Source organism: Dermochelys coriacea, chromosome 10, assembly GCF_009764565.3.
Source record: "Dermochelys coriacea isolate rDerCor1 chromosome 10, rDerCor1.pri.v4, whole genome shotgun sequence".
Taxonomy (NCBI): Eukaryota; Metazoa; Chordata; order Testudines; family Dermochelyidae; genus Dermochelys; species Dermochelys coriacea.
Genome location: NC_050077.1, coordinates 16786450 through 16803434, shown reverse-complemented (window position 1 = coordinate 16803434; position 16985 = coordinate 16786450). Strand labels below are relative to the sequence as shown.

General features: G+C 41.0%; 1 protein-coding gene across 4 annotated transcripts in view; it reads right to left on the bottom strand.

Moving 5' to 3' along the window:
• Positions 1 to 2533: 2533 nt before the first annotated feature.
• Positions 2534 to 16985, bottom strand: part of CRYM (crystallin mu) — a 17788-nt gene continuing 3336 nt past the window's right edge. For 3 of the 4 annotated variants that reach the window (XM_038419127.2, XM_043493824.1, XM_043493823.1), the window contains exons 4-8: positions 12243 to 12344; positions 11521 to 11704; positions 8427 to 8548; positions 7637 to 7721; positions 2534 to 6838 (exon numbers count right to left, since the gene is read on the bottom strand). In XM_038419127.2, coding sequence (XP_038275055.1) covers positions 6774 to 6838; positions 7637 to 7721; positions 8427 to 8548; positions 11521 to 11704; positions 12243 to 12344 — 558 coding nt within the window. In that variant the 3' untranslated portion in view covers positions 2534 to 6773. The remainder of the gene's footprint in view (positions 6839 to 7636; positions 7722 to 8426; positions 8549 to 11520; positions 11705 to 12242; positions 12345 to 16985) is intronic. The other variant, XM_043493822.1, reaches the window with a different exon arrangement.

The window sequence follows — 16985 nt, the reverse complement described above, 5'->3', positions numbered from 1 at the left end:
ACTGGGAATGGGTGACAGGGGGCGGATCATTTAATGATTACCTGTTCTGTTCATTCCCTCTGAAGCACCTGGCATTGGCCACTGTCGGAAGACAGAATTCTGGGCTAGATGGACCTTTAGTCTGACCCAGTATGGCCATTCTTATGTTCTTACATTCTTAGGTAAAAGAAATAGTTCCAGAGCTGAATCCTTCCCACCTAAAGATCATGCTAGGCATATCTTCTTTTTACAGTCTTAATGGTTTAAAATATTACTGACAGCCAGTTACATAGAAGTCTTCCCTGCACTCCATAAGCAATGAACCACAAGGCATTTCCAACAGCCAGAGATCTTTGATTTTCTGTCCCACAAAATAAGATAATTTTCAGACTCTGAATAGATTGCTGCAAGGTGTCTTCACTGACACTATTTGAGAACTGGGTGATTGATCTTGATTTTGACTGTATCCCATTGACTCTATAATAGGTTCTGAACGAATGAACTCTTTGTGCCAATAAATTTCATATTCCTGTCATTTATGTTTTCTCACTGTTCAAGAGATGTTCCTTAGTTTTTTAAAAAAGTGAAACTCCTGACAGAGCCACATTTAGTTTGAGTTGTTTGTTCCTCTTTCTTGTCACATTAGTTGCAAAAGTTATTGTTCTATAATGGATACAAGGCCTTTAATTAGAGGAAGATGTAGGTTGGTTTGTTTTTTAGTTGGCTAGCATTTGTATCTGTTTCATTTGACATGCCCTTTGCTTGGTCTCTAAAGAAACGCATTTTCCCCACAGAGTTCTGGAAATTAGGGCCCTAGCATTTCTAATGGAATTTGTAGTCCTAATGCCCAGTATTTTCCACTGGTCACTCATGGTCTCAGCTTGGAAGCTGTATATGCCAGGGTGTATATACCCATAGGGAGGAAGGAAAAATAACTCTCTGTCCTAGACAGAGGCATGCACAGCTAGGTTCCCCTCATTAGGGAAGCAGGCCTTCAAAAGGAAGTGATGGCACTATAGCGGGAGGGCCTTGATTCCAAGGAGGACCAGCCTCTTCCCGGTTGCTGGATTGAGAAGACCTCTGCCTACAAGATGTAATTGCTCACAGGGTTAGAGCCTCTGTAGAACTGCTCATGCAGTGTCCCCTAGAGAGCCAGGGCTGTGTGATGGGAGTTAATCCCTCCTCTTAACCCACGTTGCACTTGTTGGGCCTCGCTCTGTGAGCCCTGAAATCAACTGGATGCTAAGCTGGGGGGAGAGGCAGATACGTTGGAGGGTAAGGATAGGGTCCAGAGTGACTTAGACAAATTGGAGGATTGGACCAAAAGAAATCCAATGAGGTTCAAAAGGACAAGTGCAGAGTCCTGCACTTAGGATGGAAGAATCCCATGCACCGCTAGAGGCTGGGGACCAACTGGCTAAGCAGCAGTTCTGCAAAAAAGGACCTGTGGATTAGAGTGGATGAGAAGCTGGGTATGAGTCAGCAGTGTGCCCTTGTTGCCAAAAAGGCTAATGACATATTGGGCTACATTAGTAGGAGCATTGCCAGCAGATCAAGGGAAGTGATTATTCCCCTCTAGTCGGCACTGGTGAGGCCACACCTGGAGTATTGCATCCAGTTTAGGGGCCCCCACTACTGAAAGGATGTGGACAAATTGGAGAGAGTCCAGCGGAGGGCAACAAAAGTGATCAGGGGGCTGGGGAACATGACTTATGAGGAGAGGCTGAGGGAACTGGGCTTGTTTAGTCTTCAGAAGAGAAGAGTGCGGGGGGATTTGATAGCAGCCTTCAACTACCTGAAGAGGGGTTCCAAAGAAGATGGAGCTTGGCTGTTCTCAGTGGTGGCAGATGATAGAACAAGGACCAATTGTCTCAAGTTGCAGTGGGGGAGGTCTAGGTTGGATATTAGGAAACACTGTTTCACTAGGAGGGTGGTGAAGCACTGGAATGGGTTACCTAGGGAGGTGGTGGAATCTCCATCCTTAGAGGTTTTTAAGGCCTGGCTTGACAAAGCCCTGGCTGGAATGATTTAGTGGTGTTGGTCCTGCTTTGAGCAGGGGGTTGGATTAGATGACCTCCGGAGGTCTCTTCCAACCCTAATCTTCTATGATTCTATGACCCAATGACTTTGCTGGAGCTGCCACAGTCCGATAGATTTTCAAAGCCACACAGAGTACTTAGAGGCTGCATTACTCATTAATGGGAGCTGGGCCTCTAAATCCCCTAGTGGCTTTGAAAATCTCAGCCTGTACATACAGGATTTATGCTGTTGCTCAGCTGTGATCCTAGAAAGTACATTAAGAACAGCCATACTGGCTCAGACCAATGGTTCATATAGCTCAGTATCCTGACAGTGGCCAATGTCAGATGCTTCTTAGAGAATGAACAGAACAGGGCAATGATCAGGTGATCCATCCCATCATCCATGTCACAGTTTCTGTAGTCAAGAGGATTAGGGAAATCCAGAGCATGGAGTTGCATCCCTGACCATCTTGGTTAATAGCCACTGATGGACCTATCCTCCATGAACTTATCTAATTCTTTTTTGAATCCAGTTATACTTTTACATTTGCGGACACTGGCACCAGTTTTTAATCTATTTAACACTTTTCATGATCCACTCTTTTTGCTCCTTCCTCCTGTTCCTTAGTTTGTTGAAACTACATATCTTCTTGCCTCAACCATACTTTAGATTGTTCATTTTCCTCCACGGAAGGCAATGTATTGATGCATCAACACTTCTTTCTATTAGGCAGTTGTTTTGGAGTTCCATGTTGTGCAACTTACAATAGCTGCAGTGCTCAGAACATTAATTAAACCAGACAGCATTTTTTTCCACATAAAAAACCCCAGTTGATAATTAACTAAATGTTTAACACAGAAAGAAAAAGGATCTTGAAAATATTTATGTGCTTGAAGGCGTCCTAGCTGAGCCATTTGACAAGAGGCTCGCAAAAAGCCAAATCCTGTCATCCTTAGTCAGGCAAATTGATTTAAAAACTCAGTGGGTTTTGCCTGAGTATAGACTGCTGGACTGGGCCCATGATTACCCTCCCCTTCCTTATTTACCTGCTAAACTCCACCTGCGTTGACTTTTCCAGATGTCTGGAATCCAGTTACAATTTGCAGTCTCCCCTCACCTCTGGCTCCCCCCACACATTACCGGTATTTATTTAGGACTCTCTCACCACATCTTCAACCCATCAGGGAATGAAGCCACTAAAGATGGAACTGCTACATGGCCACCCTTACCACAGAACAGTCATCAATAATTCTATGCTGATATGTTGCCTGTTTTGACTGGAGTCTTAGCAGAAATAAATAACCAGTCTCTGTACTGTGTTGTACAGTTAAAATATAGCCACCAAGAAATTGGACCAGAGTACAATGTAATAGGCATAACATGGCTCTTTGTGCCAAAGTTTTAAAGGTATGCAGACACCTCAAGATGCAGATAGTCACTTAATGGCATTTTCAGAAGCATTTATCTGCATTTTTAGGTACATAAATACCTTTAAAAATCTGACCCTTTGTGTTTTCACTTGTAAATCTACTTTACTGATACCAGCTTTGAGTATCAGCACACCTCCTAATGGTGCAGACAGAAATATCCTATGTGGGGGCTGACTGCCTGGATGCACATGATAAAGTTCCTTCATTTTAAATGATAAACAAAAAACAAAAAAACTTTTCTTGAAGCAATTCCTTTGAAGAATGACATTTTTGATAAGTGGCTCCTACTGTAGAACAGCACTCTGGCCACCTATTAATATGCTTCAATTTGGAGGGATGCATTTTAGGTCTTCATTTATGAAATCTGCAGTGTCATTTCCTGAAGCTCTTTCATAAGCAGTTCTCCTTGTTTAAACAAACCCTCTGCCCATTCAGAAGTCTTTATAATTGGCCCAAAATTCGACCCATTAGTAATAATGGCCTACATTTATATGGTGCCTTTCATCTAGAAGGACTTTATACACTGTGGGTAAAAGCATCCAGTCAAATCTATGCCCGTATAATTATTTCTTAAGCCCCACTGGTGTGCTCAGCCCTGTGTAGCATACAGAAGCAGTGGCCCCTTCCCCGCGGAGCTTACAGTCTAAACTGGACAGGCAGCACAGTGAATATAAATTGTGCTGCATTACCAGAGACTGGAAAGTCCAGTCTCAGGAGTGAGGCAGAGTTGGCTTGTTTTCTTTTCCCTCCGCAAGTAATTTAAAAATAAATAATGGACAATAAAATGAAAGATTACTATAAATAAAAAAGTTTCCCCTTCATTTTAACTTACATGTCTGTTGCACATGACACTCATCCTGAGGCTGTACCACTGGGATTTGTGAAAGAAGAAAAATATATAGATCTAGGCTGGCATTTTCAAAGGAAGCTAAGGGAGCAAGGCATACAACTTCCACTGAAATACAGTGGGACTGGGCACTTAACGTTCCTAGGCTCCTTTGGAAATCCCATCTGAATGTGTTGCAATTTTGCTACAATTAAATGGACCTCTCAGTATGGGTATTGGAAATGCTAATGGAAAATACAGAGAGAAATGTCAAGTCAGAAAGTGAATCAGCTGATAAAGCACCTTGATAACAGTCACATTTTGGCAACTATTTAACATAATACCCAAATGGAAAATGACCAAGAATTATTTTTATTAGAGATGGGATCAAGCTGTAATGTTCAGATTCAGCTCTGAATGTTTACAAAGTTGGGGGGCATTTGGATCTGGGTATTTAGTTAAGTTTATGAAAACTGGATCCACAGTTGAAACGAAACTTCCCCAAAGTTTAGAAATGTCCAGTTGAGGAGTTTTGGAGCCTGGCTCTGAGCATCTGCTTTTCCCACTGAAGCCAATGGAAATTCCAGGTGGTCAGGATCAAGTCCTTCAATTGGATCCATCTCATTTTTTATTTTCAGACATCAGTATAAAACATTGGGCAGCGAGTTAGTGCATAAACTATTCCACCTTCAGAGAACCAAGCACAAAGGCTGGCTTATTTCACATGTGGAAATGAACCATTTGTGGTTCTCCTTTCAGTCCCCGTTAGTGCCCCATCTCAAAACATTACTCAGTCTGGCCAGAACTGTAATCCTTATTCAAGAGAGGCATAGCACTGGGATAGCAGTGTTGCTAGATGGTATTACTGTTTTGCCAGTGTTATGTGTGGAAACTCACTCTGGTAGCCCACGTTACACTTGGATCATCCCAGTGTTGTTAGTCCATCACTGCTAAATGAATGCACACACTTCAAAATAGTCAGTACCTTAAATGTGAATTTTTTCATAACAGAATTTCTAAGGTCACATAATTACAATTTAAAAATGCAAAGGTTAAGAGGACAAATTCTGTATTCACTTATGCCAGTGGAAAGTCAGTGGAATTACTCTGGATTTTGCACCCATGTAAAAGAGAGCATTGTTTGACCCAAAAGATTTATGGGTTTGTTACCCCCTCAATGCTAATTCTATGCAAATTACACTACTATGCAATTTTCTCCCATTTTTTGACAAGTTTACAAAAGGCTTGTAATTTACACACAAATTATGTCACCTGTGACTTTTGCCCATAATTCTCTTTATAAATTTACTCATGCACCACCCAGAGATTTAACAATACATTCTACTGTACCTCCTGTCTATTGCTTCTCTATACTGTACTAGCAGCATTACAAATGACTGTGCTATATACATCCGCATGGAATGAAGAAATATTTAATGATCTGCATGGTATAAAATGTAGATACAAATAATTTTATAAGGCACAAATACAGCCCAAGCTCAGAACTCTTTCCCAAGGCAAGAGACATCTATTAACAGATGTGCAGTCTATGCAAAACAGTTGGGTTGTTTGCATAGAACAGGAACTTTTCCTTACCTAGCATGTCACCCTTGGTTCCCCTGTCAAGAAAGGATCACACAGCCTCCTTTAAAGCAATGCTCAGATGGCTAAAAGCATGATTACCAGTCCACTCACCTACTTAAGACACAAACAAACCTCAGCACTGAAAAGGTTTGTCTTTACACTGGGAAGAAGTTTATCCCACTGAAATAAATCAGCATGACTCTAACCTAAGAGAGCCTTAGTAGAGAATTTATGAACATATTAAATCAGGAAATCTCCCAAAAGAATATGTGAAATATTATTTATTTATTTTTAAAGAAAAAACTGTTTAACACTGAAGTTTTGGGTGAATCTCATGACCATCATAAACTGATAATACTAAGTCCCAGCACAGCAAGGCACTGAACTTGATTAACTATTTAGCCTTTTTGATTAACACACTCTAACTGTAACCTACAGCATTTCAGATTCAGGCCTTTCTAGAGGCCGGAGGGATAGATGTCTGAATGATAGTGGTTTCATCATGCTGAGAACTGTCCCACTGGGATTGAAAGTGAGACAGCTATCACTAGTGACATGATACCAGATTTAAACTGCAGTTCCACACTAGTGCATTTTACCACAGTACCAAGCTCTCCACAGACATGAAATCCGTACACAGTTTTTCTGCTAGCTGTTGTACATTAGGGAGCAAAAGTGGTTTATTCCAGAGGATATCAAAATGCACAGAAATACATTTGTTAGTAACTTTACAAACATTAGATATCTGATATTAAAGAATAAAAGTAAATGCTATATATTTCTAATTTTAATATTGACTATTGAAAGTTATAAAGTATTATATTCCCTATGGAATTATTTCCTTTTCTTAAAAAGAAATGGTACAAGAAAACTAAGTATGAACCATTTTCTTTATATTATTTTGTCCTTCTTAGTACTGCAGGCTCTTCGTTTTAGTTACCAGCTGACCAGGAATCGTAAACTAATTTTGCAGCCACAGTGTCTTCAACTGCGATCCCTGAAATATATAACAAAATTAAAATCACCTACAATCAATACTTCGGTTGAATGAAATAATTTAACTTCACAGGGAAACAGAATGATTAGACAATGGACTACAGAATCTTTCACACTGCAATCTAGGACACCAGACTGATAATGACAAGAAGTTATCACCATCAGATAGCTGCTAGGTGCCTTATGTAAAAGGAGTTTATTAGTTTCAATCCAATTCCCATTGGACATGTATCCATGCTGTAAAAGCTACCACAACTGGAACCAGTGGATCCTTGCTGTTAGGTCATTCTACTTTGACCATGGTAATCCAGTTTTCTGATTGCTTCCAATAATGCACTTCTTTGTCACATCACCTTCACATCAAACAGACTTCAGGGGCATCAGGGTAGGACATTCAGGTTGAAGTTATGTTAGTAAACAATGTAGTCATAAGTTGAGTAAATGGAACTTAAACAAAATGGACAATGTAATTTTCTGTCATGTTTGCTTTCCTTTCAATTTTGATTTTATCAATCTTGTTACATTGAGAAAGGAGGGCAAATACACATCTTATACTGTAGCTGCTGTCCTCTGTAGTGTGTGGTGGGACAGCAGCTTTGAAGATCATCAACTTTCCCATGCAAGAGGAAGCTGTAGCTCACGAAAGCTTATGCTTTAATAAATGTGTTAGTCTCTAAGGTGCCACAAGTACTCCTTTTCTTTTTACGGAAACAGACTAACACGGCTGCTAATCTGAAACCAATAAATAACAAGGCATTGTTCCTCATCAGATTTGCACATAGGAGGGGCTTGTTCTTACCCAGTGATTTGAAAACTGTTGTTTTCTCAGGCAAGGCTGGTTTTGTCCCCTTCACTACTTCTCCCAGCTCGGCAAAAATCTCTGCCTGTGAAAGAAATGCACGTTTAGGCTTGATATCCATGACAGCCATCAAGAGAAATAAACTTGTTTTTGAGTGATTTTAAAAGAAAGAGAAGACAAAAAATTGGAAAGGTTCTGTAACTGGTAAAACAGATCATTGTTAGGTCAAGTAATGTAGAAACTGGACAGAAATTCCAGAAGAATAACATGGCTGTCAGAGAAAAATATCTGCCTGAATTTCATTACCCAAAATGATCAACCTGTTACCTTGCTGACAAAGATAAATTGACTTCCATGTAGTTTATAGTGTGTTGGTTTCGCAAATGAAACCTTAAAAATGAAAGCCCTGTCTGCTATGTGTGGACATTAAAAAAAACCTATGGCACTTTGTGTAAGGGCATGACAAAAGGTCCCCTCTCCTCAATTTTGTGCAGTGTGACAGCCATCTGTTTGGCTGCTGGCCTCCAAACATTAGAGGTAGTTCCAATTTAATTATGCTGAAAGGTATATCATGGGGATACATAGGTGCAACAGAGCAGAATTTGTCCCATCATATATAAATTGCTTTGGGATCTTCTGGGATGAAAGTGAAAAATTTAGAATCATTTTTTAAACCTTAAACGTTTTAAAGTGTAGATCTAATACAGGATGGATCTGAAAGCAATGAGAAATGGCACAATGCAAAAGTAGCACTCAAGGGGAGAAGCTCTAGTATTTAAGAAAGACTTACCCTTGATAATATAACATCTCCTGATTCATTCAGAGCAGCTTCTCGAGAATCCACATATAGGACAGAATTCTTCATCACTTCATCATTCAGCTCTCTCCAGTCTGGTCTGCTTGCCCCAACAGCTAAAAGACAAAAGTGATTAACTTCAGAGAGAAATATTTAAAATGGATTCAACAGAACACATTTCTTGTTCAACAGAGCTTAATAATGCCTTTCCTCAGCAGTGTTGTCACTTATGCACAAACAGTCTGAAATTAACCGAAGACAAGTTCACTGATACAGAACAAGAACAGCCTGATTGACTAGGGAAAGTGCTGGGCTTCTCTCCGTTCATTATGCATCTAGGGCTTGATCCTGCTTAGCACCTTCTACTCCCATTGATTTCAAAGCAGGATTGAGCCTTTAGGGTCCAATCCTCCAAAGTGGTGAGTTCCTGTTATGTCTGCTGAGCACCCTCAGCCCTCATTGGGTCTAATCCTGCTCCCACTGAAATCCTTGTATTCAGTGAAAACACGACCAGATCACTGAAATCAATGAGTCCCCTTGTAGCAGGGGCAGCCAACCTATGGCTCCAGAGCTGCAATCAGTTCTTCAGAAGTTAATATGCGGCTCCTTGCATAGGTGCTGATTCCAGGGCTGGAGCTACAGGTGCCAACTTTCCCCTGCCCCTTCCTGTCCCCTCCTCTGAGCCTGCTGCAGCCTTGCTCCTCCCCACTCCATCCCAGAGCCTCTCTAAGGTGCCACAAGTACTCCTTTTCTTTTTGCGAATACAGACTAACACGGCTGCTACTCTGAATCCTGTACATTGTGAAACAGCTGATTACAGCAGGCAGGAGAGAAGGAGAAGTGCTGATCGGCAGGGCTGTACATTGGCAAATTCTGGATCCTTCTCAGGCTCAGGTTGGCCACCCCTGCCTTGTAGGATCAGGTTGCTAACAGAAAAATAAAACTCATGTAAGAGCAAATCCACAATGGCAGGGTGAACTCACAAGGGGGAGCAGGATTCTTTGTTAGCATTTCTCGTTAGACAGCCTTTTCCTCTTAGGCTTGGCCCTCCTGCTTACATCTCTACTCCTCTGGAAGGCTTAGCCAAAGAGGAGAAATATCACAGTGAAATATCTGCCAATAAACCTGCAACTCCTTGAGCCAAATATGTTATTTGTTACACGGGTGCATTCCCCAGTTTGGCCTAAGAGCTTTATCCAGGTCCAGCTTGTTCCCATTCTCACAGTGTCTGCCAGCCTATCCCACACCAGTCAAAGACATTAACAAACTAATACAAAACCAGACAAGCCAAGTGCTTGGTTAGCACCAAGGACAGATGTACAACAGTGACTCAGCTATCCTTTCACCCTTTAGGGCAAGTCTGACAAGGCAAGGCAACACAGGGAAGCTCACCCTGTCAGTGCCTACACTGTATCTCTGCTACAGATAATAAAAGTACTTAGTGCTCATATAGTGCTTTTCATCATAAATCACAGATCTTCAGTCTCAAAGGCTGCCAAGCCCAACCCTTTCTCGAATAACACGCGTATTTATAAAATTGTTTAACTAACAAACACCACACTGTACTATAGTTTGGTAGCCTGTCCAAGAACAGGCTTGGCTGGTGCTTATCTGCTCTATCATATCCTCTCTTATCCTATCAGCCCCTTCTTCTGTTCTTCACCTGCTGCTCCTGACAAAGCCCTGCTGGATGTTGTGATTGTAACATCCTCCTCACCAGGATGTGGATATCTAAGGTAAATGACACAATTCCTCCCTCCCCCCTTTCCTATTATCTCTTGCCCCTCTCCACTTCCCTCTCCTCAATTCATTTGCAAAAGCCTTGGATTTCATCATTCTTTTTTATTAAGTGTTTTTGATCCAGACTGTCTTGATGTTATGTGCCTGTAGAGAGAAATGCAATTAAAAGATCCTTCACTTATCCTTATTGTATCAGAACCAAAGAAGCAGTTTGCTGCAGAGAACTGTGTGTGCAGACCGACGACTGAACGTTATTATCTGGGACTTCTAAACTGGCAGTTTCCATTCTTTTCTTGTGACTTTGGAAGCAGTACAATTGGAGCCCATTTACAGATCTTTACTTACCGAAACAGTTTTGCGAACAAAGGCTTATCATTAAAAAAATAATGTAAAACTCCTAGCATTAGCAACTTCTTTTGTACAGATAAACACAAATAATATAGTATAAAGGGTAAAACAATTCTCCTATACAACTCTACAGACAGTAGGGATGTGAGAACTCCAGTGTGGTCTCAATGCCTCATGCAGTAGGAATGCCTCTGGGAACAAACAAGGAGAGGTGGTCTTTGTGTATGCATTGCCTCAGCTGTGAGATAACAACATCACCGACAAAGAATTAAACTGAGTTTGAAAAACTGGTGGGGTGCTTTTGAAATGTGGGAACTTCCTTTAAATTGTCCTCTCTTACAAGTTGCCTTTGTCTCATTACCAGACCACTTGGAAAGTGCACAAGGTCATCTGAACCAGGTCCAAATTAATTAATGTAAATAAATGCCAAGGAGCCCAGGAGCTCTGTATGCTAGGGCAGCAACAACTTCACCAGAAAACACAATTAAAAAAAAGAACACAGCGAAGGGATCAAACCCTGGGGTACTCTCAATTTTTACGCGATTCTTAACTCAGGCAAAACTCTCACTGAGATCAAAGGGATTCAGCCCCAAAAAAGAAATTAAGGAGTTTGCAAAACAGGGAACTAGAAAGGTTGATAAATACCAGGGAAAAAATAGTGCTACTAAAAAATCACTTTGGGAACATGTTTCTAGGGTGTTGTTTAAATCTAAGAGTAAAAGGACATCAAGGCCACACCTTGTTGGCCACAAAAGCAAAAATGAAATTACTGCTGCTCAAACATACAATAGCAGAATCCCTATATAGCACTGAATCCAGACACGCAGCAGGACCATGCTCAAAGAGGAGAAGTGATTATTCTGAGAAATCTAGACCAGTCTGGACAGAGACCATCTTTGTGAGTATTATACAGCACCGCACTGAGCACATCAGAGCTAAACAAAATAATAATGATAAATAATAGCAGAGAAACCCCCCAATCAATGAGAGTCTGGCATACCGTTGATATGGGCACCTGGTTTTATCCACTCTCCAAATAAAATTGGCATTGTTGCCATGGTGACTGTTATAATCACATCAGCTCCAGTGACAGCCTCCTGAGCAGAGGGGCAAACCTGCACTGGACCCTTAACTGAGCGAGCAAACTTCACAGCATTCTCCTTAGTGCGATTCCATATCCTCACCTGCAAAGCAACATGGAAAGCATGTAGAGATTATATAATATGAGTAACCCATCCTTGCAAAATTCCCAAACAAGCACTTATTTTAAAATGCTCAATGAGTTTTCTTCATTATCATTACTCATCCTGGCAAAGAACAGGTGAGTAGATCTTGTGTCTGGGCTCATACATCTCCATGATTATCTTGCAATGCTAGTATAACAATTCATGGCATCTTTATATTTATAAAATACACTTTAAATAGAAAATCTGAACTGATAGAGGCTGCAGGAAGCTTGTCCAAGAAACTTATATATGTCTCAATTAGAGAAAAGAGTAAGTCTGAAACTTGACTTTGTTTCAAGCACGTGTTATTAACATGCTTTGAAATGGAAGGAGGAAAGGCTATAGAAGTGTTATGTTCTCTAGAGACATTTTGTTGAAATATGCTCAAGCCACTAGATACAACTTTATTGGTTATTATATACATAATTTGTTATTGGTGTTACTGAAAAATAATTGAGAAAAATAAATCTCCTTTGAGATGCATTCCTTGGCTTACCTCTTTAAATGAGAATTGCTCTGTGAAGATCTCATAATGGCTATAGGCTTGAACACCAGCTCCTAGAATGCACAGCACTTCTGCATCAGCTGGCATTAAGAACTAAAATATATCAAGTTAGAAAAGCGATCAATGACAGTAGTCATGGAAGAAACACAGTTGTGATGGTGATCTGCTTTTTAAATTAAAACACCTCAATCTTAGGCATATTTCAACTGGAGAGGCATATTTACACTGGAGAGTTTATTTTTAAACTATGTACAGAGGGATCATTGATCCCTAAAAGAAACTTTTGTGGGCTTGATTCAATTTGCACTTTTGCATTTGTACTGATGTAGCTACATCTATATATTTACTGTCTGGCATCCCTGATTTAGAACACTTCAGATAGATGAACTTCCCTAAGAACAGGATATGTGTCCACCAATCAATATTTACAAACAAGGGTGGGTTGAGGCTCAAGACTTAAAATTCACTCCTCTGGTAGCTCTGAATTTCCCTGTTTAATCATCCTCTGTGGTTGACCAACAACTGGGGAAGGGAAAAAAAGGGATGTTTGAACCTAGCTGCAGCCACCTGCATTTATTGTTTGTGCATTTGTTATGACCACTCTTGTACTCAGAGCCTTTGAACTATATGAGCTTTCAGTGCCTGTTGAACTGACTGCTACAAAGAAATAAAATAATTCTCATCTAGCAGATTTTTCAAAGCTAAGAGCTCATTTTGATGTTTATTACACTGACTCTGTAGCATTGATTTCAAAAGTTCCCTACATAAAAGTATTGTCTTATTGAAGAGGAACTGCCATAAAGAGGACAAGATGACAACTCAAAGCTGGGCTCAAACAGTTCTGAAAATCTCATAGAGCAGCAGATGACAGATAAGGGTCTGATCTGGAAGTTCTAATACAGGAAGAGCTCCTTTGAAGTCACTGGAGCTTTGCCTGTATAAAGTCTTCAGGATCTGGTTATAAGCGGGGAAGGTATGAGCTGAGAGTAGCGCTACAGTCCAACATCTCAGGAATTCATTGTTCGCTCCTTCTCCCTTCCAAATAGAGTGGCTCTTGGGGATAGATACTCCACTTCTGTGTTGGCTGTAACTCCATTGATTTGGGTGGAATTACATCAGCATAAAACTGATGTACTTGAGAAAAGAATCTGGTCTTCAATCTAAAGCAGGAGAGTTAGTGGGCCAGGAAATTTAGCACTTATCAAATCTGCCATCTTCTTCATTCCAGGGCTTGGAAGACTAAATCTTTCCTTCAAACTGATGGCCTCAGAAGGGTCATCTGCTTTATTCCCAGCATTAAAAGACCAGTCAAACATTTTTAAATTAGTATTTAAAGATTTATTTGTATTAATATTCTTACTTTGAATTGGAAGTTATGTGGAGTGGCATAGTGGCCAGACTGGGGAAGAGGCTGTGTAGTCTAATCAGCTTTAATTTATCACTGCACTTACCCAAAGCCCTATAGGTGCATACATAAGGCAACAAAAAAATCGCTAAGCAATTATATTCTCAGAACAGTTCACCGAATGAATCACTCCCATATCACATACATACAAGCATAAATATCTTTCTTTGATAAAATAACTGATTTTTTAAATAAGAAAATGAAGTAGATCTAATCTATCTGGCCTTCAGTAAGGCATTTCATACACACTGAAAATTAGTAATTTAGCTGAAGAAGATGGGGATTAGGGCAAGAACTGTAAGGAGGTTAAGAAACTGGCAAAAGGGGAGAAGACAAATGGTTGTGCTGAAAGGAGAACAATTGGGCTGAAGGGAGGTTCCTAGCAGAGCTCCTAAGGATCAGACATGGGACTTATGACTTTGGCACAAAAAGTAGGAAGGTGCTAGTAAAATTTACTGATGACACAAAGTTGGGAGGCATTGTCAATACACAGGAGGACTGGAATTTTATACAGGAAGACTTGGATGACACTGATGACCTGGAGTAATAGAAATGAGATGAAATTTAAAAGTGCAAGGTCATGAACATAAGAACGAATAATAAGAATTTCTGCTATAAGCTGGGGACTCATCAGTTGAAAATGACAGAGGAGGAGAGATACCTGGTCATGTTAGTTGATCACAAGATGACTATGTGCCATAAACATGATACAGCTGTGAAATAAGCAAATGTGGTCCTAGCATATATCAGGTGAGGTACTTCCAGTCTCTCTTGCAGGCGTGTATGGCATCTGCAGAGCAACATTTTATAGATGCAGTTGTAGGTCCATAAGACATTTCAAGGCTTCCTCTGTGACACTGTGGATATCATCCAATTCATCCTTTGAATCCATATTTGGGGCATTGCATTATGATGTGTTCATTGGTTTGGATGTTCTCACTGTAGTCACATGAAACATCGTCTTTGATTTTCCACTTGTGCATCAAGTAGCTGCATCTTCCACTATTTGTTTGGATGTGGGTCAATGTGGTCCCAAATCTGTGTGGCAGATCTAAACCGGGGAGGCAGTTTGTTGGGTCAGTAATAATGTGCTTGTTTGGAACAGCAGATGAGGTCCAGACACTTTGCCATTCCCTAGCCAGATCCAGAGACTAGAAGTGGTCAAGTGTGGTCCATAGTAACTTTCTCGATTTCAGGCATGATGGGGGTATGTAATTCATAACCTGCCAGGTGGGAGGTTCCGCATAGTCTTTGGCACATTTAAATTCTTGTGCTGTGGCTACATCTCAACAGACAGCTGGAGGCTCGATGTTTGTTAACACAGAAAGCCATAGTAGAGGTGTTGATTTTAAAGTTTCCATGATGATTCGCATGGTCTGATTCAGCTGCCTCTCCACAAGCTGAGTATGGCAGGTTCTTGTCGACACCAGGGCACAATACTCTGCAACTGAGTACACAAGGGCCAAGGCCAATGTTCCTAGAACCAGGATAGTTGGTCCCCAACGTGTTCCCACTAACTTTTAAATAATGTTGACATGAGTTTTCACTTTCGAGGCTACTTTCTTGAGGTGGTCATGAAAGGTCAGTGTGCAGTCAAGAATGCCACCAAAATATGTTGGCATTGGGTCGTAATGCACAGTTTCACCATGAAACTTGACAGTTAAGAGTGTTTTGTGCAATTCTATTGTCAAAGTGGAAAGTAGAGACTACCGATTTGCTAGGATTTGGTCTCAGCTGCCACTTTTGAAAGTATTTCTCCATCAGCTTAAGGTCAGATCTAAGGGTCACTTCAAGTTCTTTAAAGCTACGGGCCTAAGTGGCGACTGCCAAACCATCAGCGTATGCAAACTTCTGCATTTCAGGCATATCGTTCATGTATACACTGAAGAGTATTTCCAGTAAAGATAGGGAAGTATTAATGTAACTGTACAAGGCACTAGTAAGACCTAATTTGGAATACTGTGTATAAATCTGTTTACTCATGTTCAAGAAAGATGACTATAAACTGGAACAGGTGCAGAGAAGAGCTACTACATGATCGGGGAATGGAGGACGTATCTTATGAGAGGACACTGGAAGAGCTTGGCTTGTCTAGCATGGCAAAATGAAGGGTGAGAGAGGATATGATTACTCTCTATGAAGACATCGGAAGATAAACAACAGGTAGGGAGAAGAGCTATTTAGGTTAAAGGAAAATGTTGGCACAAGAAGAAATGGGTACAAACTGGTCATGACTAAATTTAGGATGGAAGTTAGAAGAAAGTTTGTAATCATCTGAAGAATGAGGTTTTGAAACAGCCTCCCAATAGAAGTAGTTCGGGTAAACAACCTAATTACTCTGAAGATAGAGCTTATAAATTTTTGAGTGGGACTATATGATAGCGTTGCATGCAGTGATGGGGTTTGGGCTTGATGGCAAAGGGGGTCCCTTCCAGTCCTATGTTCCTAAATCTCATGATGCAGGGCTTCAGTTGGTCACCTGTAGGGGTTAGGAAGGATTTTTTCCCTGTTGTATTCTGGGGGGTGGTTCTCCTTCCTTTAAAGCATTGGAGATGGCACAGCTGGCATCACCGGACAGGTTGGGACAGAAAAATTCTCTCTCAGATGCTTGGCTGGTGGGTCTTGCTCACATGTTCAGGGTCATACCAATTGCCATTTTAGGTTGGAAAAGAATTTTCCCCAGATCATATTGGCAGGGACCTTGGGGGTTATTTGCCTTCCATCGCGACATGCGACTTACTAGGATCATCTCGGATAGCTCACCTAATCAATTCCCTGCTATTGCAGAGGGGTAGGTCATTGGTTCACATTGGTCCCTCCTATTTGCTGTCTATAGTACACAATAGTTTAGTCCAATAGTTTAGTACAGGTTATTGGGCTCGATACTGAGTTAACTGGGTGGAGCTAGTGGCCTGTGATATGCAAGAGGTCTGACTAGATGATCTGGTGGTCCCTTCTGGCCTTAAACTATTTAACTCTACATAACTCCCTTGGAATTAAAACAGAAACAACCAAGTTTTAAGCTTTTTTTTGAGGATTGAACATTGTCATAAATCTAGTACCGACCTATGATTAAAGAGAACTGGCATGGATTGAAAGGCTCTTATATCGCATTTGCATCTGACCTCTAAGCTATTTTACATGACACCATGTCACAGGACAACTGTCCCAGCTCTCCTGTTCCAATCCAGGTGTGCCCTAGTTTGGTGTAATGAGGCAGGCGGGACTGCCCCTGGGAGTTATGAGAGACAGCCCAAAGGCAAGAGAGAGTCCAGAGGCTGAGAGCAGAGCTGGGCTGGGCTGGGCTGCCCCTGAAGGAAGGAGCTGTG